The sequence below is a fragment of the Haliaeetus albicilla genome, chromosome 5 (genome assembly GCF_947461875.1).
Source record: "Haliaeetus albicilla chromosome 5, bHalAlb1.1, whole genome shotgun sequence".
Lineage (NCBI taxonomy): Eukaryota > Metazoa > Chordata > Aves > Accipitriformes > Accipitridae > Haliaeetus > Haliaeetus albicilla.
The window spans coordinates 13,937,356-13,962,360 of NC_091487.1; the positions used below are offsets into that span (position 1 = coordinate 13,937,356).

At 38.5% G+C, this 25,005-nt stretch overlaps 1 protein-coding gene across 1 annotated transcript in view; it reads left to right on the forward strand.

The window, feature by feature from the left end:
- Window positions 1-25,005, forward strand: part of WARS1 (tryptophanyl-tRNA synthetase 1) — a 29,260-nt gene that overhangs the window by 243 nt on the left and 4,012 nt on the right. Inside the window, exons 2-10 of the mRNA XM_069783466.1 lie at window positions 5,279-5,495; window positions 6,559-6,766; window positions 14,242-14,350; window positions 15,240-15,359; window positions 15,972-16,154; window positions 17,469-17,569; window positions 18,830-18,942; window positions 20,022-20,195; window positions 24,265-24,405. Coding sequence (XP_069639567.1) covers window positions 5,382-5,495; window positions 6,559-6,766; window positions 14,242-14,350; window positions 15,240-15,359; window positions 15,972-16,154; window positions 17,469-17,569; window positions 18,830-18,942; window positions 20,022-20,195; window positions 24,265-24,405 — 1,263 coding nt within the window. The 5' untranslated portion in view covers window positions 5,279-5,381. The remainder of the gene's footprint in view (window positions 1-5,278; window positions 5,496-6,558; window positions 6,767-14,241; window positions 14,351-15,239; window positions 15,360-15,971; window positions 16,155-17,468; window positions 17,570-18,829; window positions 18,943-20,021; window positions 20,196-24,264; window positions 24,406-25,005) is intronic.

Below are 25,005 nucleotides of genomic sequence, written 5' to 3' on the forward strand. Positions count from 1 at the left end.
TGCTGGGCGCATTCCCTCCCTCCCTCCCTCCCTCTGTCCCTCTGTGAGACGGGGCGCTTGAGGGCTTTTTCCTCCACTCCCTGCGGGGCCGCAGCCCCCGTGGCTCCATCGCCAACGCGTCAACAGAAAAAGCCCTTTTCCCTGGGAAGGGGGGAGTGGGGGGGGCGTCCTGGTCGCTGGAAGATGCGGCCCAGCCCCGGGAGGGCAAAGGTGGTGGGTGCCTTTGCCTTGGCCGGGCAGGCGTGCGGTGGGGAAGCGTTGCAGGGCTAGAAACATTCGCCTGCTGGTTAATTTTATGCGTGGCCGTTCCCGCACAAGAGTTTAGCTCTTAACGGCTGTAGTACAGTGAAGAGTCATGTTGGACTTTCTTCAGATGAGAGTGGTTGGGTGGTCATATTATTATCTCCAGGAATCGTCTTGCATACTTCTATTGTATTTTCATACAGAAATGGATGATTACCGTGACTGGGAAGGTAGGTCAACTATGAAATGCAGCCTATGTTGGAGTACCTCTCAAGGCATGTTTAACACAGCATCTGAGTGCGTACTGCCTGCTTTAATTTCACTGGTCATTTTTTGGTTTATTTCCAGGAGGCAAAACAGTTTTCAGGAACATCAGTGCTGTCAAACTTACATTCTCATTCTTCCATTCGTTCATGAAAATTTTTTCAGGAGTTTTGTATTACCATTGTCTTTGGAAGTCTTGATGTACCTTCATGCAATGTTTGTCATGAAAGAGCTCTTCTTAACGTAATGTGAAACTCCGTTCTTTGATCCTCAGGTCTCTAACTTACCAAATCAGATAGCAAACCAGGGAAAGTGATCATAGATCCGTGACTGTCATCCAGTTGGATAGAGAGGAGAATACAGTAGTTTTCTGATACCAATGCCAAGGATTATTTTTGAGCCTCGTCTCATGACGATTTAGTATTCTGAAACAGTCACAAGCGCAGTACCCATTACAAGTTACCATGCATTGCATAGATAGAAAATGCACACAGTTCTTGGCTTCCAAGTTCACGCTGTGAAACAGGCTTTTAAGTTCATCGTAGACTCTGGTCCTAAATATCCTGGTAGTCCATTCTCAAGTTCCCACATATCATTTTTTTCCTCCAAATCTGTTTGCGTACAGTATGTAATGTGCGTGGGACTGTTAGTTTTCATAATATCAATAAGAAAGCAAGGAAAAAAAGTCATGATAAAACGTAGAATATCTAGATGTTTCTTTCAAACAGTTCATAATTGCATTTATGAATTTCAAAAGATAAAGACCTATGTTCCATATTGCTGAATTCCTAGCTTGAATTCCACCAGCAAATAAGGACAGTACTGAGGTAAATAGAGATAAGTTTTAGGTAGCAGTCAATATCTTTTGTGTTCTATGATTGTAATATTCTTATCTCTTGTTGCAGTGACTAGGCTACTTTTGCTACTTCTTAATGAAAGTGCACCTTCATTTAGGATTCTATGCTTGGCTTAAATCCATAATATTCCAAACTTTCTTTAAAAAGTCTTTCTCTTTCACTGCTCTCCAGTATGTGTGCTCAGCCTCAGCTGTGACATTTTGGCCTTTGTGAATCGAGGCAATCTATCAGTAAGAATGTACATTTAGGAATCAAGTGAAAACACCAAGTCATAAGTTGTTCTACACCAAGGAATAATTCTTGTTTACCTTTTTCTATTTTGTAGAATTTGAAGCTAGTAAATATAACTGGCATATTTCTACAGAAAGAGTGTGTGTTAACCTTCATAAACATTTTCTAATGTGAATTTACTCTGCATACTTTCTTTTCCAGTGAAATATCTTGTGCCCATGTGTCGTGGTTTAACCCCAGCTGGTAACTAAGCACCACACAACTGCTTACTCACTTCCCCCCCACCCAGGGGGCATGGGGGAGAGAATTGGAAAAAAACAAGTAAAACTCATGGGTTGAGATAAGAACAGTTTAATAGAACAGAAAGGAAGAAACTAATAATGATAATAATAACAATAATAATAAAATATAATAATATTAGTAGTAATATAAAAATAATAATTAAAAGGATTGGAATATACAAAACAAGTGATGCACAATGCAGTTGCTCACTACTTGCCAACCGATGCCCAGTTAGTTCCCCAGCAGCCATTCCCCCAGGCCAACTCCCCCCAGTTTATATACTGGGCATGACATCACATGGTATGGAATACCCCTTTGGCCAGTTTGGGTCAGGTGTCCTGGCTGTGTCCCCTCCCAACTCTTGTGCCCCTTCAGCCTTCTTGCTGGCTGGGCATGAGAAGCTGAAAAATCCTTGACTTGGTCTAAACACTACTTAGCAACAACTGAAAACATCAGTGTGTTATCAGCATTGTTCTCATACTGAATCCAAGACATAACACTATACCAGCTACCAGAAGGAAGATTAACTCTATCCCAGCTGAAACCGTGACACCATGAAAAAGAGGAAAACACTAGTATCCAAATAAAAGAATGTAATTAAATTATAGGAATACATCAGAGAATTGTTTGATATGCTTTAAATTACCTCTTTAAAAAACACTGTCAAACTGCAAATAATCAAGCTTGCAGGGATTGAGATTAGGTTAAAAACTTAAGTATTACTGATAACACATTAGTCAGTCTTATTTTAGTCAATTATATAATCTAAGTATGGTATCAGTGTTAATAGACTAAGCAAATTAAATTAGCAGGTAGATGTATATACGTCTCAGTTTTCTCAAAGTATTCAACTGAAGCTGAAATCTGGGAATATTGCAGCTGTCTGACAAACAAAGCCTTAATGATAGATAAGTTTTGGTAACCAGCAAGTTACCAAAGCAACATTCTTAAGTTTTCTAGGCAGGTGAAGGCTTTTTACAGTGGCAGTTTAAATATATACTGTGTAAATATAACCAAGGTTGTGATTAGGCTGATTATTTTGTAGAAGGAAGGCTTTGAAATACTGCTGAACAGCTAATGCAACTATTCTGTACTTTTGTTTCTTCTTTTTTAATTCTGGGAAAAGGAAGCCAAATGAACATGTATTTTTATTAACAGCTTTTATGATTCACTTTGGTTACATATGTATCTTGTAAACTATATGTATTCATGCCTCATGCATAGCAATGGATCAATAATACGCTAGGAAATCTCTCCAAAGAGGCATAATCCTTTACAAGTCAGTAGGACTTGACATGGGCACAGAGTTCTTCCTTCATGGGCATGGGCACGGGCATGGCATGACAGAGGATCCTTAGGGCAAATGCACTGTTTCCAACAGACCACCATTTGCACCTCAGCGTGAAGTTAATTTACTCTTTCAACTTGCATTGCATTTGTCACTGTCACGTCTGAATACAATGCATGTAAAATAAGCATCAGCTTATGAATTAGGATGACATCACTTCCTCAAGTAAAAAAGCTATACAATAGCTTGGGTGGTTGCATAAATCGACCACATCAGATTGTGAGGCAGCAATTCACAACCCTGGCCAAGTTTTAATGATAGTTTTCATGGAAAATTTACTTTTCCTTCAGTTCACTTTTGTCATTAGGATCTCCTCTGTTATCTCATTTTAACAGCCTTAGGTTTTCTGAAATTCTTTTATAATTCTCTGTATGCTGTCTGTGTACCTTGTTATTGTGGTATGTTCATCCCAAATGGATTCATTTGAGGTAGTTGCAGTTTCACTTACAATGTTGTTTTTCTGACAGATGGTGTCCTCCTTTCCCATTTTTATCACTTGTTCTATGTAAATATGGCAAGCTCACTATAATCAGAACCATAATGCTTTTAAAACTCTCTTCCCAGTTTATCCTCTGTTCTGAATATTTAAACAGCATGATGCTTGAATTTTTACCAAAAAAATTATTCAGAGCATATGTACTTCTAAAGATCTCATCATTTTGTACAGAGACCTGCTGAGCATGAATAATTTTTGAAAATAAGGATTTCTTAAAATAAGGAATTCTGCCTTTGCAGTTAAAATGAGTTTTCACTCATGGCAGATTGGTAACAGATTCACCAGATTTCTTAGACATAAATAAAACTCCATTTTTCAGTTAGAGATTATCTTAAGACAATTTATCAGGTAATTTTAGAAAAATTAGAGGGAGAAATTGCTGGGATACCATGAATTGCTGTGCCGCCTTTATGGGAGGCATATGTAGTAAAGTATGAGTTAATTCAATGCAATCCATGTTATAAGGGTCTCCTGTCTTGGAAATTACTAAAAGGTGTTCGGTGTATTCATTAAAATTAAGTACAGCAGAGCTTATTTATAACATTTTAGACTATAACTGATGGGACAAAGATCAAGATATTTCTGATGTGGAATGAAAATTATTTTAATGCATTTGATAACAGAAACTATATGCTTACTTAACATTTTAACAGCATTATTTAACTTTCTGTACTTTCTGTGTTAGTGTACTATAAACTATGCAGTTGTAGTTTTCCAAAGTCTCGGTTGCTGTTAATTAATAGACTGCTAAGAAAGATTCAGATGATGTTATTGTTAATGTATACAACATAATAGATGTTAGCCTGAGAGAGAAGCCCATTTGTGGAAGCATGAGCATACTCTGTGCTAGGAAGTTCCAGTGATCAAGGTATATGTTGGACATAGGAAGACTGCAGTGTTATTCTCAGCCATCTCATCGGGTTATTTTTTTGTATGTACTGCTGAGAAACAGTACATTTTAATTCACAGCCTATTGCTTACTCAAGGATTGATTGTTCTTTAGAAAGCAGCATTTCTCACTAATCATCAGTGTATTTTATAACCCCTGGAGGAAAGCAGTAAAGAAGATGACTAAGCTTTTCTTTTTTATATCTTTCTTTGGGCTGAAGTACTATATCACATATATTAAGACAGAATTCCATATGATCGTTATAAAAATCTCATTATCACTCAGAATTTGACAGGGTATCAAGTAGTGCAAAAACATTAACTAATCAGGAATTGGATAACCTCTACCAACTGTTCCAAGATGCTCTGAATCATACATATATTTCATTACTTTTACTTTTGTCAGGAGTTTGGCTTTGAAAAGGTGTTCTGGTGTTAAATACGTAGACAAACAACATTAAAAGTGATCTCTAAATTTATTTGGTACTCTTGTCAGTCTCAGTCCATTTCTGTATGAAACTGAAGCTCATTATGTTAATGTATCCACATTTATCAATCTGATATGAATAGAATTAGGTATGGGGTCAGTAGTTTTCATATTCTTATTCTGTTCATCTAACCTTCAAGATGTAAAGGAAAGAATAAAATACACTATTTTTTGCCCTACAGTTCTTCTTATTGTTGCTGCTGTTTTGAATCTACGAGCTGAAAAATTAGAAGACGTTAAATTTAGTTGAATTGTAAATAAACAGATCTTTTGCAGTCTGGCAAAATGGCTGATAGTCCGAACTGTGATTTGGAATCTCTGAGTCCGCTTCAGCTGTTTGAAAGAGTAACTGAACAAGGAGAGAAAGTCAGAGCACTGAAAGCAGGAAAAGCACCAAAGGTATTTCCATTTCATGTTTTGAACCCATGCTTTTTCAAGTTAGGTCTGTCTTTAAGTGCTGGAGAATATGATTGGTTTTAGATCTATTTTGTATTGCAGTAAGAAAAAAATCTTGTTAAAAAATATTTATGTCCATTTTGTGAACTGTGGATGTACCTGGAACAAGGTAGTCACTAGCAAGAGCAAAGTTTTTACACCTGAAGTAAGAACAGAGAGTCATAGGCTTAGAAGTCTGCTTCAGCCAGTTGCCATGCTACGTGACAGGATCCAAGGTATTTGGGTTTCAAGTAAAATTTATATCACTTGCATTCTTCCCTGGTTTCTCTTTTTCTCCATGCATTGTTGTACACATTAGCAAATATGTCCTCCTGTAACCGTACTGACAGTCCCTGCTTAATCTCCCTTAATTCAGTAATTTGCCATTAGTTTCAGGTTCCCTATTCTGGCATCACTATGTCAGCAAAGAGAGGTCAGTTTTAATATGGGTTCTCTTAGGGTATTGCCTGTAGGAGTAAGCCTTGAAAGCTGGGAGTTGAATAAAGTGATAATCTATTTGTTCCTTGCATGAGATGTTACAATAGCTTTGTATTAAAAAGGTCATAACCATGAAAATTGTGAAGAACTTTTTGTTCTAGTTTGTCTTCAAGTCTGTCAATGAATTGTAATGAATAAATTAAGGTGAGCCACTAAAAGCATTGTAAAGTAAATTAGATAATTTATATTTTTTATATATATATCTTAGAAATTTGTGCTTAAAATGTTAAGCTTGTTTATCTCTGAAAAGCAAGCAAGCATTTTTTTTTCCCTCAGACAGAAATTGAAAAGTAAGACAGGTGCTTCAAATACCTTGCTCTAAATTCTGCCAGTTAGGAGATGGTTACCTGCTATTTGCTTTTCTTTTACCTTTGGCAGTGATGCTGCAAACATATAAATAAAGGCTCAGAGTTTATGAATAATGCAACTCAAGTCAAAGCATGGATGCAGAATTTTGAAAGGTTAGGACATTAATGTAATTGTCTATCTTAAGTATGTTAAGTCAAACAGGTTTTTTTCCTTTATTCAGGATGAAATTGATGCAGCAGTGAGAATGCTATTATCATTAAAACTGTCATATAAAACAACAACAGGACAAGATTATCAGGCAGGCTTGCCTCCAAGAGATCTTATGTCAATAAACAATGGTACAACTAAAGAAGAGGATGAGGATTTTGTGGACCCCTGGACGGTGCAGACATCAAATGCTAAAGGCGTGGATTATGACAAACTCATAGGTATAACTCTTTCTTCACTGCTACTAAGGAATTTATGTAAAGTGATCCTAATGACTACAAAAACAGCAAGAAATCATAACAAATCCTGATCAAAACCATCATAGGTAACACTTAATTTACATCCAATCTTAGCATTTACATGTCTAAAGAACCTGCTGTAGGTGCTGAAAATGTCCCAGGCAGGGATTTGCTATGGAAGACTTAAATATTTTCAAAGAACTTTTCAGTTAAAAATAAAACTTTTACTCGCAGTTTGTTTTTCGGCACAAGGACTGTTATTAGAAGTTATGTTAATGAAGGCACTGTGACTGGGTATCTGCATCTTTAGCGACTGTGATGCAGAACAGCTAGAGCCTAGAGCATTCTGGCCAAGCTGTAGGATTCTTCCTACCATCTCTCCATATCTGCCTTGACTTCCAAATCAGGTAGGGCAGGGATGATCCAAAACTAATGCAAAAATCTGTAAGTGTAATGACTTCTTCAGAAGACACATTATCAAGCAGCCAAGTGCTGGCTGGGATGAAGAAGATGCAGCTCACTGAAAAAACATTTATGTAATGGAAAACATTTTAGACAGGGGTGTTACAACACCTGCAAAGTTTTTTAATTTAGGAAACAGGGGTTTAGTTAATTTCTTTATTTGTTTTACAGTTCACTATTTTAATATCTGGTCTGAGTCTAGCACAGAAACCGGTGAGAGAACTATTCATTAATTTTTGCTATCTTTGGATTTGGTTTTTTTTCATTATTGTCAATCTTCAATTCCTATTTAGTACGTCAGTTGTACATTGCTGGTGTCTGCTTAGTAGCTTTTTTCTCACAATAGAGCATATACCCTTATGTGGCAGTAACCATATATTTGCTTTGGGGACCTCAGTTGCTAGTGTCAGCATTCTTTTAACTCTGCGTGATGTTATTGTAAGATCATGTCAAATGTCTGTGCATATTGGCTTAGTCTGCAGAAGGTAATAGGAGAAAGAAACAGTTGGAAAGGGAGAAGTGTGCCAAGAAAAATATATCTTGGTGGGGGAGAAGGAAAAAAGATAATTGTTAGAATCTAAAAGTGGACAGGATCTCTCATCTTGTTACTTGTGTAGGAGGTATGGAGAAGGTAGGTTTTTATATTTTCTTGGGGGGGGTTCTAAGTCTTGCAGAAAAGTGGTAAGAGTAGAATACTTGTGTTGGCAGAATCTCAAGGTCTTTCTGAGAATGACTAGCATGACTTCACTGTAAATCAATTCTCTAAAGCCGTGTTAAAGCCTGACAGCAATGCCCTTTTTTCCAGTTACTGTTTGTGTATGTATGACCTTTTGATCTACCCTAGAGTGGTGGGTTAGCCTAAAGGATTTTTATTTGCTTACACTACTAGCAGATTGGGGAATTGGGTGGATGAGTCATTTTGCTTGTTCTAAGTAATGTGTTGGAAATTTTTCAGAGACGAATGCTAGCCTAGCCACTTCAGGAAGTGAAACAGTTACTGCTTGTTATTGATAAACTTCCTCCTCTTCCTCCCTCTTAAAAATAATAACAAAAAGTATTGTCCAAGAACTTGCCACCTGATATCTCTTACCATAAAGGAAATTTTTGTGCTACTTGTAATCTCTTTATTTACTAGTGGTACCAGAGAAAGTTGCCAGTGTGCTTGTATTTACTCAGAAGAAATGAAAGTGCTAAAAGCACTATGTAATCTAAAGGGATGTTCTTCTCAAATGGTTGTTCTAGACATGCACGTTAAGTGTATGGTTGCACAACAAAACAGCCTAAAGATATTCTGGGAAGAAAGGTTCTGTTAGCTATGTACTAGACATGAACATTCCTAGAAGATTTTTGTTTGTTTGAGCACGAGCAAAGAGCAGAGGGATGAGTGAGATAGGGCTTTGTATGCTAACTGTGGTGATAATTCAGTGAGCTGAATATTGCAAATGATACAAAATGGTTGAAGTTGGCGGGAATTTTTGCAGATCATCTAGTCAACTCCTGTCCTCAAAGCACAGTCAACTAGACCAGGTTGCTCAGGACCTTGTCCAGTAGGATTTTTTTTATCTCCAAGGATGGAGACCCCATGACTTTCCTGGGCAACCTGTTCCAATATTTGACCATATGCACAATATGAAGGTTTTTCATATGTTTAAGTGGAATTTCCTTTATTTCAGATTGTGCCCGTTGCTTCTTGTCCTTTCACTGGGCATCACTGAGAAAAGTCTGATGCTGTCTTCTTTACTTCCCCCCACCTCCCCTAAGCACATATTTATACACATTGATAAGATCCCTCCTGAGCCTTCTCTTCCCCAGGCTCAGCAATCCCAACTCTCAACTGTCCTCATATGACAGATGCTCTAAGCCCTTCATCTTCATGGCCCTTGGTTGGATTCACTTTAGTATGTCTATGTCCTTCCTGTGCTGGAGCCCAGAACTGGACCCAGTGCTGCAGATGTGTCTTATCAGTGCTGAGTAGAGGGGAAGGATCACCTCCCTTGACATTCTGACAGCACTGTTCCTAACGCACCCCATGAGGCCTTTGACCTCCCAATGCCACAGAAGCACATTGCTGGCTTATATTCAATTCCTTGTCTACCAGGACCCTAGGACCCCAAGGTCCTTCTCTGCCAAGGAGCTGTCCAGCCAGTTGGCCCCCACTTGTACCAGTGTACGGAGTTATTCCTCCCCAGATTCAGGACTTTGCATTCCCTTTTGTTGAACTTCATGAGAGTCTTCTCAGCCCATTTCTCCAGCCTGCTGAGGTCCCTCTGAATGACAACACAACCATCTGTTTTATCAGCTACCCCTCCCAGTATTGTTTCGTCTGCGAACTTGCTGAGGGTGTCCACTGTCCCATCATCCACATCATTAACGAAGATGTTAAACAGTATTGGCCCCAGTATCAACCTCCTGGGGTATACAAATAATGTTGGGCTCCAGCTGGACTTTGTGCTGCTGCTCACAACCCTTTGAGCTTGGCAGTTCAGCCAGTTTTCAGTTCACCTTACTGTCCACTTATCTAGTCCAGTTATCAGTTATCTATGAGAATGAGATGGGAGATGGTGTCAAAAGCCTTACTAAAGTTGAGAAAAAGAATATCCACTGTTCTTGCCTCATCTACTAGGCTAGTCATATCATCATAGAAGGCTATTAAGTTGGTCTGGCATGATTTCCTATTCATAAATCCATCCTGAGTACTCCCAGTCACCTTCACGTCTTTAATAATGTTTGGGAATTGTTTCCAGGATTATTTGCTCCATCACATGCCCAGAGATTGAGGTGAGGCTGGCCAGCCTGTAGTTCCACAGTTCCTCCTTCGTGCCTTTCTTCAAGGTAGGAGTGTCATTGGCTTTCTTCCAGCCCCAAGGAGCTTCTCCCAGTTGCCATGACTGTTCATGGATCATTGAAACCGGCCTGGTCAGTCAAGTTACTGTATAACTAATAGTAGGTTATTAGTTTTCGGTATGCAATACAACATGGCAATGGCAAAGAGGAAAAGTACACAACAGATTTTCAGTGAGTGCAGATATGCTTTTGCAAATGGCAGCTCTCAGGACTTCTTATGTACAGCGAGTTGAAAGCTGTCTTGGTAAAAGCTAGAACACTAGAGATCAAAAGCACGGTAGGAATTTTTTAAAAGCTTGTTAAGGAGTGGAGACTGTGTCCTTGTCATAAGCTGTTTAGGAAGGCAGATTCTTTGTGGACAGAGAGTCTAAAATGTTTTGAATGTCCTCATAAGAAGAATAAGAAGAAATAGGTATGGAAAAATTTATCCAATTTTTTTAACAGGAAAGACGAAGATGGGCAAAGGAAAGGGAGCTGTGCAGTCTGTGAATGTTTAATAAAGATATTTAGGCATTTCCAGTGAAGTGTTCTATGTATCAGAGAGCTTTTGTCACTTGCTGTGACAGTATACAAATATTTCTAGGGTGGCTAGCCCCAATTAATCTGGGGCATTCTCATGTTTTCTGTCTCTGTAAGATTAGCCTCTTACCAGTTGCTGTTGTTCTGCTGAATCAAACATTTTCATGTTCATTTGGTCTCTTTTTAGCATTCATCCAGATTATAATTACTTTGCCATTTTGTAAGGCATTTTATTTGCTATGAGGAAATTCATTCAGTAATTAAGGTTTGCTTGGGACAAGCAGATGAGAGAACACTCGTTAAACATATGGATTAAAGTGGTGGTTGCTGAATCATGTACCAGCATTTGTCTTTTTTTAATGACGTTTATTTTAATAGGTCAGTGGATGGGCCCAGTGCTTCCCTTGTATGATGTATTGCTTGATTCACCTGGAGTAAATGAACAATTGTAAGCAGGAGCTTGTTTCCCATTGGATAATGGTGTAGACACCAAGCTGAGTGCTGCAGTTGACATGCCTGAGGCATGGGATACCATTCAGATGGACCTGGACAAGCTCAAGAAATGGGCTCATGTGAACCTCATGAGGTTCAACAAGGCCAAGTGCCAGGTCCTGCACCTGGGTCGGGGCAACCCCTGGAATCAATACTGGCTGGGGGATGAAGGGATTGAGAGCAACCTTGCGAGGACTTGGGAGTGCTGGTGCATGAAAAGCTGGACATGAGCCAGCAATGTGCACTCACAGCCCACAAAGCCAACCGTGTCCTGGGCTGCATCAAAAGAAGCGTGGCCAGCAGGTCAAGGGAGGCGATTCTGCCCCTCTGCTCCGCTCTGGTGAGACCCCACCTGGAGTTCTGCGTTCAGCTCTGGAGTCCTCAGCACAGGAAAGACATGGACCTGCTGGAGCAGGTCCAGAGGAGGGACCCAAAAATGATCAGAGGGATGGAACACCTCTCCTATGAGGAAAGGCTGAGAGAGTTGGGGTTGTTCAGCCTGCAGAAGAGAAGGCTCCAGGGAGACCTTATTGCAGCCTTCCAGTACTTAAAGGGAGCTTATAAGAAACAGACTTTTTAGCAGGGTCTGTTGCGATAGGACAAGGGGTAGTGGTTTTAAACTAAACGAGGGTAGATTTAGACTAGATATAAGGAAGAATTTTTTATGATGAGGATGGTGAAACACTGGCACAGGTCACCCAGAGAGGTGGTAGATGCCCCATCCCTGGAAATATTCAAGGTCAGATTGGACGGGGCTCTGAGCAACCTGATCTAGTTGAAGATGTCCCTGCTTGTTGCAGGGGGGTTGGACTAGATGACCTTTAAAGGTCGCTTCCAACCCAAACCATTCTATGATAATATGCCTAGTTTTCCCTCCCATTTAGTAATTAATTCCTACTAACTTCAAGTTTAATGACTATATACAAAGCCTTGTAGTAATGCTGTGCATACTGGTAATTCTAGAACAAAATGAAATGGGCATACAGGCTCTGGAACAGCAGAAATGCTTACCTCCAAGTTAATGCTCAAATTGGGTACATTACCACTCTTCGTTCCTGTCAAGACTGAGTCTTTCTTTCAGTGGGGGTTCCTGATTTTTGTTTGTGAGAGGCTGTTCAGTGAATAATTCATATAACAAAGTGAAAAAACAGTTCACATAACGAACTTAAACATCCCCATTTTCAGTCAGAGTGTAGGAGAGGAATTCCTTGTACTCAGAACTTCTCAGCATTCTGGTGCTCCAGGGTACACATTGGTCTGACTCTTCTGTCCCACCCCTTATAAATCCCTTGAGAGCACTGCAGTCTGAATTATTAGGATGGCCATGGTTTTAAATAGTCTTTTTTGAGATGTATGCAAAGCCTTGATGGACTAAAAATAGCCTCCATGCTGTGCTTTGAGAACCTGTGCTGTAAAGGGATGAAAGGCCTCTTTCCCTTTTCTGGGGAAGACATTAGTCTAGTCTAGTATAATAAGCCCAGAGTGTCTGAATATTTGACTTGTCAAATTACACCAGTGTGCTTAATCTGCAGGGGCAGCAAAGAATATTAATTTTCTTTGTAAATGAGTTGCGTATCCAAGGCAGTACATTGGGTAACCAGCACAGATAGAGAGCTCTGCCTCCAGCTGGAATCAGTCTCTCTGTTGTCCAGTGGTGTAAACTGTTACGCTGTCCAGATAAGGATGGTTACCATGTGCTAGGATGTAACTTTAGAAGCCTACCTGCTCTGGTGGAAGGTTGTAGTCTTTGGAAGGACATTTTGGTTAATTACAATATTCCTGCAGGAAGACTTTTAATATTACTTGCTTTTGTCTTAAAAAAGAAATTGAAAATTTGGAAGCAGGAACGTGCTTAAGGAGGGAATTCAAAGTAAACCTGATTTTATGTGGGGCATTCAAAGTGATTGTTGTGTTTTCCACAGGGGAGAAGTATAGTAGTCATGTAAGTCATAGTTTACTAGCTGCATAATGAATGGTTTAGAATTAATATCTTTGTTTCTAGTTTCTTTAGGAAACTGTCAAGATATCTGAAATTTATCAAGTGTCAGTGATATGTTCCTGTGGAATAATTATTTCTTGTAACAGCTAGGAAGAGCCAAAGTGCTTCTCCCATGTGGACATGTGTCTTATAACCATGGAATTTGCCAGTGTGGTCTCTCTTTAATAAGACAGTTGGAATAGATGGATCTAGATATTTTGTACATATAAAATGTATCTTTACATCCAGAATCTCTGTTTTGTTCTCTTGAATACTTTGGCATTTCCAATAATTAATAGTGCAAGTTGTTCTAATGTTCAATAGAGCAGAATAGTAGCAAAGAGTAGATTCTTGTCTGGATTTTTTCAATCAAGTCCAAATCATAGAGCATCGACCTGCTTATTAGGGTCCAAGAATTGGGGCTGGAGTATAGGAAGCTTTACTGAAGAAATAAGACTTCCCCAGTCCAGTTTTTGGGGGAATACGGAAAAACACTGCTATTTCACTCTGTCAAAACCTTTTTTTGAATGAAATGACTACATCTGAAAATGTTCTTTATTAATAAGCTGATTTCCTAAACCGCCAAGTAGTAAGTCCTACTTGATTGCCATGAAGACTATTATGCATTACCTTTTCAAGCCTCTTGAGGGGAGCAGTGTCTGTAATCATATCCACATAAAGGAGGAATTCAGTTTGCATAAGAGTATTGGGGTTGGAAAGTAAAAAAACATGTGATATGGGGGCAGAAATTTAGACATCAAGAGAGGAACATTAAGAGCCTCACAGCCTTTTTTTATCCTAGGCTTACAGAGGCCAAGTTATTGACCTAAATATGTTTCTTTGGAATGTTTTTTCTTCTGAATATCAATATTTCTGCTATAAGAAGACTGCAATTATAATCAGTCTTGGATGGACCAATACTACATGTTAGTCTTCACCTCCTAGCCTAGAGTTAGTACTGGAGATGACTGCTGGGACTTCAGGTAAGAATCAGGAAAATCTAGCCATTTTACCTGAGACTTGAAGGAAGAGATGTCCTTTTTGATCTAGGCCACATTGGTATGTTTTTGGTAATCCAAAATCTGGTTCTAGCTATGCTATGCTTTTTTTTTTTTTTTTTTTTTTTTTTTTTTTTTTTTTTTTTTACATTTTATTATTATAGTTCGGTTTGGCAGCAGTAAAATTGACACAGATCTGATCAATCGAATAGAAAGAGCTACTGGGCAAAAACCTCACCGCTTTCTACGTAGAGGAATCTTTTTTTCTCACAGGTGAGTTTTTCTTGGTTTAAAATTCAAAAAGGTCCTATTAAGTTAAGTAGACTTTCTGTGAACATTATTGGGAGAAACCTATGACTGGCAAAAGACCATGTTCTTCTATAACAAGGTAAACCAACTGTGTCATTTGAAATTAGCAACTACTGCAGATTTCCCCCGGCAAGATTTGAAACCCTTGGTTGCATCAGTTTCTGATATGTCCCCACTAATCGCAAACTGAAGAAATGTGCACAGAATCTTTGCTTTGTACAGCTTCCATTTTGACTCTCTGTTAGCAGCCAGACAAAGGTATTGGCCTAGCAAAGAACTCCAGGGCTTATATGGTGTCACTGCTGATTACAACAAGGGTTCACATGGCCTGTGGACCTATGCATCCATATTACATAAAAAAGGCTCAGGGAATAATCTTAAGCACCAGCCTGCCAGTCTACATTGTTTAATTGTTAGCATGCATGGGTGTTTGGCCTATGGCAGCTAGCATGTTTCAGATAAGTGCCTGAGCATGATTCAGGGCATAACCTCCACCAGAGAGCATTCCAAGCTGGTTGTTTGAACCTATTTAGGAAATGATTCCCAGCTCTGTTTCACTAGGTCTTAGAAATTATTATCCAATTAAGTAATTCTAAAAGTTGCACTTTTTTAAAATTTTAATTATTTTTCTTTGAGGTTTTTGTTTTCATGGAGGCTGAAGGAGACAATACTTTTCTTAAATTAAAAAAATGAACAAACAAAACATTTTCATTTCTAGGACACATAACATACTATATTTTATTTATAAATACATTTGGCTTTAAAAGCACTATGATTTTGAATAGAAGCTTTTTGCTGTGGATGCTTCTTCCTAAAGAGTTGCATCATGTTTTCTCTGTTTTGTTTTTTTTAGAGATATGGACCAAATCCTCGATGCTTATGAAAATAAGAAGTCCTTCTACCTTTATACAGGCAGAGGGCCGTCCTCTCAGGCAATGCATGTTGGTCATCTTATCCCATTTATATTCACTAAGTAAGTTATTTCTACCATTTGTATTAATCAAAACATTTTTTTCTAAGGAAGTGTTGAACATGGTTTATGAAGTGCCAAAATGATACATTGCAAGGAGTTGTGTTTAAGTGAGGTGAATATTAATGAACATAAACAATGCAATCTTACCTTTTCACTAAAATTATCATAATCCCTGCATCACCATAAACCCCTCTTCCTTGCACCCTTAGCCCTGTGGCACTCCTTAAAATTTTTGTTGTTCTTAAAAATGAGTTTGCGATGAGACTCAGTAACATTACTCCATAATGCAGTGCCTGTGGCAGCAGGACATAGAGACATTGGACTCAAATTGTTAAAAGTCTCTTTGAATTCTGTTTCCATTGCAAATGGTGACTGATATCATATGTGCAGGAAACAATAAGTGTGAGTCTTTTTTCCATGTAAATTGTCATTATACTCTGTATAAAATGCTTATTATGTTCACACACATAAATATAACTGCATATGCATACAAAGAAAAGAGAAGCAGACCTCTTTTTATACTTTTGTTTAAATGTATAAAAATATTTTAACTGCATGACTTACATCTTCATTTTAACTTCCTTAGCAATAAAATCTTTCTGCTTTTATTAGGTGGCTGCAAGAAGTATTTGATGTTCCCTTAGTTATACAGTTAACCGATGATGAGAAATACCTTTGGAAGGACCTGACAGCTGAGAAGGCATATGAGTATGCTAGAGAAAATGCAAAAGACATAATTGCATGTGGTTTTGACATCAATAAAACCTTTATATTTTCTGATTTAGACTACTTGGGGTAAGTAAAAACTTCTTTAGGGCATTGTAATGAAAAAATGTGTCTGTATTTTCTCTCCAACTTCGACAGCCAGCAATGTTTTAATAAATGTATCTAAATTTGAAAGCCTCAAGACAAGCTTTACAACACTTAAAATAGAAACATATAAATTTTTCTGCTGTCTAACATTTTATATATATTATTGTCATTCTCCTGTATAACATATGAAATAATACTTAAAATTATATTATGAAAAATATATTAAACCAGCTAAATTTTTTAAAAATACCTAAACCAACAAGAAACCTCCAGATTTATTTGTTTAAGATGGTATCAAAATCTTTGAGATGTGTTTGCACTTTATCTGTGCTAACAAAAGGCATTTCAGCAACTTGTTGTGGTCAATTAATTTAATAATGCAACATGAAAGATTATTATTTGAACTTTGAATAAAGTTTAAAGAAGATTAAAGAAAAAGAAACTGCTGCTGGAACTGCCTTCTCAGAAGGAAGAAATTTTATGGCAGAGTTCAGGACTGAAGCTGTCAGCTTTTTTCTTCCATCTGGGGTGATGAGATTCCTTAAAGATTTGGATGAGAGAATATATGTTTTAGAGACAAACTGTATAATGTACAGCCCCCAGAATGTGGAGCCTACAAAGCAGTTTTTCCTTTCACTCTCCTGACTTTCTTGCCTTAGAAAAGTTGTGTTAACGCAGATCTGCCCTGTGGCTGAATGAGGGCAGGTCAGAACTGCAGTTTCTTTTGCTTCGGCTCCTCAGCAGAAATAAAAAAGGAAGAAATTGCTAAGCTATTTTTGATTTGGAAATGTTGCTGCTGTATTTGGTGACAGAGAAAGTCCAGCCAGGGAACTTAGCTGCAGAAGATGAGAATTTGGAGGATTTGAGCTACTATTGCTTTGGTGAACTGCGGTGTCCTGTATGGGATACACACTGGGGATACCAAGCAGCAGATAAGACATGATCTATTCAGGTTGCCTGAGTTCACAGGGAGGCGTAAGGATAAGTAAACTTCAGGCTCCATGAGACATTTTGGCACCATTTCCAAATCAAAATATTTCTGGGTTTAGGCAGTTAATTGTGACAAAAAAATTTTACAGTAAATGTTGGGAGGAGAGAAGAATAAATTAAACTTTCAAGGCCTAAAATTATTGTTTGTAAATAATTTTCTAATTATCATCTCAATGGGCCACAAAAAGTCCAAAATGGTGAGATTTAATCCTGCAGGTTTTTTGACATTCTCAGCTTTTGGAGTGAAAGTTTCTACCTACAGTTTTCTGCTCTTCTTGTTTTATTTTTCCACTTTCTTTCTCACAGGACAAGTACCGGATTCTACAAAAACATCGTCAAAGTTCAGAAGCATGTTACATTTAACCAAGTGAAAGGAATCTTTGGCTTTACAGACAGTGATTGCATTGGTAGGAAGTAATATGAGTTACTAGAAGTGATGCTTGCTTTCACTCTCTGTGGCACTATTTAAGTAATAATTTAAAGAGATTAGTATCTGCCACTCATGAAACGATAGAAAAAGCAAGAAGATCCATGTTTCTGGGCTGATTCTAAAAGGGTGTTATTGTGGTTCCTTCAGTACAGAAAACACGGTACAGTGAAATTTCTAGCACGATATCTGCCTATTTGGCCTTAGTAACAGCAAAGTACAAAACACCAACGTTGAAGTGCCCAGGATAGAGAACTATTCCTTTTTTTTTCTTTTTTCTTTTGTTTTAAGCTATAGTCAATTATGCCTCCTAGAAATTTCTATACCAAATTTATATAGAAGCTTTTCGCTTCAGAAAAAGTTACATTAATACAAACACACACACATACACATATATGAAAAAAGTTAAGGAGCGCTCAAAAGCCTAATTATCAAGGTGTTGGGTAACTCTACCTTCCATTTACTTCAGTGCGTTTGCAGGTTTCTGTCACATTGGCCAAAAAAAGATTCTGTGTCAAAAATGGCATTAAAACCTTGGTGTTCCTGAGCACTAACATAATTATTTGACCGGTAATTGGGCCAGTGACAGCTTTTCAGCCTTCAGTGTAGCCAAGGAACAGATTCCTACTTCTCTCTTAACAGTGCTCTAATAAAAGTTGGTATTATGATAATTACTTCATTACTGTTTGTAAAAATCTGCTATTTGCTTTCTGTTCTAAGAGGATTTTGATCAGGGAAGCAGGTTGGTCGCTCTGTGATTAAGCACTGTATAAAAAAGAAAGCTAGGCACATCTGAGATGCTTCACGAGTACAGCACGCATATAGAAATGATTCTAAGATCTTAGAGGGGAACTTGCCTGATAAGTAGCTCTATACTCATTCCCTCACAAAGAGAAAAAAATGAGCAGCTCAGAGTGATGATATAAACAATTGCATTTCTGAGAAGGGTAGATAGTTCAATGATGGAGGGAGTATGCGCTGATGAACCTTTTCTGGAACCTTTGTGATCACAGCCTGCCTTTTTTCATTAGTTTCTATGTTAGTTGGAGGTTTGTTGACATCATAGAAGGTAAAGATGAAAAAGTTTCCTCAGATAAGGCAACACTGCTTGTTAAAGATAGATGTTGGTCTTCAACTGAGTATCTGAATGATTCTCTTGTGCATTTTACATATTTCAAAAAGTTCTATTTATCATTGCTTATATTGGCTTCTCAGCTTTTTCAAACATGTTGTTTTCTAGGAAAGATCAGCTTTCCTGCAATTCAAGCTGCTCCATCTTTCAGTTCATCATTTCCACAGATCTTCAATGGCAAGGAGAACATTCAGTGTCTTATCCCATGTGCTATCGATCAGGTAAGAAAATCATATTACTTAATTTGGTTTTCATGGATTTGGTTTTGTAATGTACCATTCAAGCTTCATGGTGGTATATCGAAACATCTGTAAAACATTCCTGCAAGTACCTTTCTGGGGCAGAAGCTGGAAGAGAGAAAGGGATTTTGTGCTGTGTCCTGACAAAGATGAAGGCTTAACCCAACAATCATGTATTCATGCGTTACTCATTCTTGCCAGTTTTGGATCTGTCTTGATCTCAACCCAGTTCACAGTGAGCTGACATCTATGAAAGCAAAGACAGTAAAATCTATGCAAAATTTTACTGACATGGGGGTAGGAAGAAACTTTTGGCCATCTCCGTGGTAACTAGGTCAAGATGTAATGAGCTTAACTTGCAGCACAAGAGATTTATGTTGAACCACAGGGAAAAAAACTTCTATCAGTAAGAATAAAGAAGCATTGAAATAGTTTGCCAGAAATGTTGCAGAACCTTAACAATTCAGATCTATAGAGAGGATGGAAGAACATCAGCCTCAAATGACAGTGGTAGCGTCATTACTTTGAGTAAGTATTGTTTCTAGGAATCAAATCCTGTACTGTCTGAATCTTTAGCTATTTTAGTCACAGGGACAGTCACTGGAGGATGATGTACTTACATTCATCAGCCACAATATTATGTAGTAATATTATTGCAGTTGGTTTAAGTCAGATCATTGGCACAGCACTGCCAGCTTGATCACAGTTTTAATTCAAATTCTGTGCTGGTGGTTAAATGCTTTGGGAGGAAGCTTGCATCTTAGTCTGCATCCATCTCGGTGTACTAAGCATAGTTTTCACAATTATTTGAATTAGTGTAAATCTTTGTAAATATGCCTATTAATTGAGGGAATTGGAGTGTACAGCAAAACTATGGAAATGAAAAAAAGGAATTTTGTTTGTTCTTTTGGATGAACTGGATTGGAAGTGGGTTCTAGAATGTTTTGTGGGGTTTGGGGGTTTTTTGAGACCACCTGTTAAGGGATGAACGAGGCAGCATTAATCAGCTTTTAAATCACATTTTTCAACTTACTCTTTGCTTTTATTGATGGTTGTTCTAGGATCCTTATTTTAGAATGACCCGAGATGTAGCACCTAGAATTGGACAGCCTAAACCAGCCTTAATGCACTCAGTCTTCTTCCCAGCTTTGCAAGGAGCACAGACAAAAATGAGTGCTAGTGACCCAAACTCCTCCATCTTCCTCACTGATACACCCAAACAAATAAAGACAAAGGTAAGAACCTGCAAAACTTGAGAGCGCAGAACTTTATAACAAAGAGGAGTGGTGGTCCTCACGGTTACAATGGCAATTTTTTAGTGTTTTCTTTGAAGATATCTGCATCTCTTTTCCCATACGCTTCATTGCAAAGCATCTTCAGGAATTGACCAAGTTATGCAAATTTACCTAGACTGTCAAATATAATCTTTTGCCTTGCCAACAAGTCTAACAGTACAAATACTAGTTAGAATAATGTACAAAATGTCATGTTTGTTTATCTGATATCTGCAGAGCAGTGGTGTAAGAATAAGAGCTGAGGAGGCTCATACTCTAAAAATAAATATTATGTTGCCATAGTTTTGAAATCTGACAGTTCATGATGTAAACCAAATAAACAGCTCTTTCTCTTGCTTGCCTCTCCTTGCTGGGAGCACCAAGTATTGCACAATGACAGTTACAACACAGGTCAGACTTTTCCTGCTGCTTGGGGATCTGCTGCTGCCATACACTCCTCCTTCCAAATCACAATTAAACATTATGTTGAATTTCACCTAAGTTTTAAAAGGGTCTTTTTCTCCTATCTGAGTATATTCCTAGTGCCCCTTCTAGCTCAGAGGAGAATCCCTCTTATCCAGTGTGAGATGATTTAGTTTAGCAGAAGTTCACTTGTGTTGTGGTATTTTAAAAAAATAAATAAAAATCAGTCTTTGGAAAAAGATTTATAGGTATGATAACCAGACATGAAATAACTATCCGTCAAAACAAGAAAAAAAGATGTACATGTTATTTCTGCTGGGTGGGCTTCATTAATTCTCTAATGGTTAACAAACCCATGTATAGGTCAGGTTCTTCTGCAGTAACCTCATAATGATTCATTATCTTCTGTAGAAACTGATTAAACAGTACTGTTTTGAAGAATTGGAATTCTTCATGTGTTTGGATTATAATAATTCCAGTTTATATGCACAGTTACACAGTTGCTTTTTTAAAAAAGCCTATAATTTCAGAATAGAGGATACATGGTTAGTGGTAATGTTGGTAATATTCTTCCATTTTTTTCTGGCAAGTAGTTAGTAACCTGCAAAGGAATCCAAGATGCCTTATGTGCAGTTAGTAAGTCCTATTTCTGCTATCCTTAAACTAGTTGGAAAAATAACAAAATAATTCTTGAACATAATGTAAAGTACTGAGTAATGGAGGGCAAACTGAGATTTATTTCAGCTTCTGAAGCCCATCAGAAAGAAGTCTGTATGGAACTAGAACTTGAGTGAAAGACCAAATATTGTTATGGCCAATAAATAAAAAATTAGAGTAGGAAAGGTGACTTCTGGTGATGGATGGATGTTAAAAAGAGAGTGCCACTGCTGCACAAAAAAAAAAAAAATTACTGCTTACAGCATTTTTCAGATTGCTAGTACGTTGCTAAGTAATGAGGTTCAAAACTTACAGGTAATAGAAGATGAAAAAATACTAGATATTGGGAAAGGCTGAGAAGCTTCTGGGAAATCTAAGGAGGTAAATGGCAACATTATAATAAACTAGTCTTATTTCACCTGTCAGCACCAAATTACAGCTCAATTATTTGCTTGTTTTCCTAGAAACTGTTATTTAGATTCTAATTCAGGGAAAAGATCAGTGCATCACTATAGATAAATCATTGAAACCCTCAGTCAATGAACAGGTGCCAGAATATGTAAAAAGTGAACTTGAGGTTAATATAGGCAACATTTTGTGTGAAACAGTAATGTGTTTTCACCTGGCATATTGTGTTTAATCCCTCTCGTAGTAAGAAGGCAGACTGTAGAGAGGAGGGACATAGAAAAAATTTCATACAAAGACTTTCAAAATCTAGTAAGGAGACAGGTTAGGAGAAGTGCAAAACAATATGTAAAAACTTAGCTGTCTCAGTATCTGTAAAACTATTCAGACTGTCCTACGATATAAGAATAGATGTAATGTGACAGATGGCAGTTTATTTTCTTTAGATATTTATCAGTGCATCATTTTTGTATGTAATTCGTTGCCATAAGACATCATCTGTAACGTGGTGGTTAGAAAGATTCAAAAAAGCAGTAGACAGTCATACAGGTGATAAAAATGTTCCGAAATTGTAAATGTATAGCAGCTCCTAGGTACCAGAACTAAAAAAAAAAAAAAAAAAAAAAATCTACTTCATATGCATGTGTGTCTCTTGGCTGGTTGATGATGATATCTGAAAAGATACAAGACCCAAATGAAAGCTCAGCTTATGGTTGAGAAATACTTTTTTCTTCCTGGCAATTTATTTTCTTTTAATTTGTAGGAAGATTAGCATCCTCTGAGAGTTCTACACATGTATAAATTTTTTCAAATTGGCCAGCGGTTTCTGAATTTACTGGGAATGGGATTAGCAGACAGATCTATTCATCAGTGGAGTTCATCTCCCCATAGGAAGCAATGCTTAAGAAGAGAGGGGGAGAGTCAGCAAGTATTCCACTTTTAGACTGAACAACAGGGCATTTGTCCAATTTTAGCCATTCTAGCCAGGGGTTTGTAATCTTACCTTTGCTTTCTCTTGTTTTCCTTTTCCCTGAGAAAATGAGGAGACTAGGTTCTCTCTAGGATTTCTTCAAAAATTCTCCATGCTTTCTTCATGCTGGGTGAAAAACTGGCTGGATGGATGAGCCCAAAGGGTTGTGGTGAATGGAGTTAAATCCAGTTGGCAGCGGGTCACAAGTGGTGTTCCCCAGGGCTCAGTATTGGGGCCGGTTCAGTTTAATATCTTCATCAATGGTCTGGACGAGGGCATCGAGTGCGCCCTCACCAAGTTTGCAGACGACACCAAGTTGGGCGAGAGCATTGATCTGCTCGAGGGTAGGAAGGTTCTACAGAGGGATCTGGACAGGCCGGATCGATGGGCCCAGGCCAATGGTATGAGGTTCAACAAGGCCAAGTGCCGGGTCCTGCACTTGGGTCACAACAACCCCACGCAGCCCTACAGGCTTGGGGAAGGGTGGCTGGAAAGCTGCCTGGTGGAAAAGGACCTGGGGGTGCTGGTTGACAGCCGGCTGAATATGAGCCAGCAGTGTGCCCAGGTGGCCAAGAAGGCCAACGGCATCCTGGCCTGTATCAGAAATAGTGTGGCCAGCAGGAGCAGGGAGGTGATTGTCCCCCTGTACTGGGCACTGGTGAGGCCGCACCTGGAGTACTGTGTTCAGTTTTGGGCCCCTCACTACAGGAAAGACACTGAGGTGCTGGAGCGTGTCCAGAGAAGGGCAACCAAGCTGGTGAGGGGCCTGGAGCACAAGTCTTATGGGGAGCAGCTGAGGGAGCTGGGGCTGTTTAGCCTGGAGAAGAGGAGGCTGAGGGGAGACCTTCTCGCTCTCTACAACTACCCAAAAGGGGGTTGTAGCGAGGGAGGCGTTGGTCTCTTCTGTCAGGTGGCTGGAGATAGGACGAGAGGAAATGGCCTCAAGTTGCGACAAGAGAGGTTTAGGTTGGATATTAGGAAAAATTTCTTTCCTGAAAGAGTTGTCAGACATTGGAACAGGCTGCCCAGGGAAGTCGTTGAGTCACCATCCCTGGAGGTATTCAAAAAGCATGTAGACGAGGCACTTCATAACATGGTTTAGTGGGCATGGTTGATGGTTGGACTCGAGGATCTTGAAGGTCTTTTCCAACCTAAATGATTCTATGATTCATCTCCTTCAAAATTAATTTCTTGTTGAAGTGAATATCTTATTTTTTTCTTACATAAAGTACATTTCCTGTAAGCACAAATTCTAGCCAACAGGCAACTGCTTCAGCAAAAGGGACGTAAAACCTTTTTGACTGAATCTTGGGTGGATTATTTTTCATTTTTGCTTTATTTTTGGTCCGGTTATTCTGTCTGGGGTGTATGTTTATAGCCATTTTTCCCTGCTAGCTTCTGATGAACTCCTTTTGCCTCCCAGCTTCAGTCCTGAGGCTCTACATTAACTTGCCCCACTCACCCTTCAGCTAGTCCTTAGTATAGTATTTGGAGGATCGTGATACACCTCTGTTTACAATACAGTAATCCAGAATTTAGTAGAAATTATATCGTAAAATCATTATGCTGTTTCAGATCAACAAGCATGCCTTCTCGGGAGGCAGAGATACTATTGAAGAACACAGGAAGTACGGAGGTAACTGTGATGTTGATGTATCTTTTATGTACCTGACTTTCTTCTTAGAAGATGACGACAGACTTGAACAACTGAAGCAGGTAAGTAGCCAAGTTGAAGATGATACTGTTCATTCCTTATTGTGAGGACAAAGCTGTTACTAAGTCCTCCAATGAACCTTCTCCAGGAAGGTGATTGTGGTGTTATTTTTGCACTCTCCATCCCTTGTAAGTTTCAATATTAAGACCTCTCTATTTGTTTGCAATATTCTTCTTTCTCCCAGGTCAATCTAGCTGCTCTTTAAAAAAAAAAAAAATCCCTAGTATTTTCATAATGATCTCCGACACCGAGTAGGACAGTATCTCCCCTACCCTTCAAATGAGGCCACCTTAGTGTTAATGTTGTTTAACTGTGTAATACACTCTGCCTGTTCATAATGTGTAAGGTACCTAAATAGTCTGCAAAATTACAAAGACTCATGTCTAAAGCTTGCTGGGTTTTTGTGGTTTCTTATCACAAGAAGTGTAATAGTTATGAGGAATTGATTCACTGATCACAAGCAAAAACTGCTTCATGTAAGTTGCATTTTCCTTAAACCTATCTGGCTGACTTCTGTCCCTGGGGCAGTCGCAAGACATTTCACTTCCTTCAACTCTATGATCATTATCAATACTAAGCAGTAAGCGTTCTCTGGAAGGCAG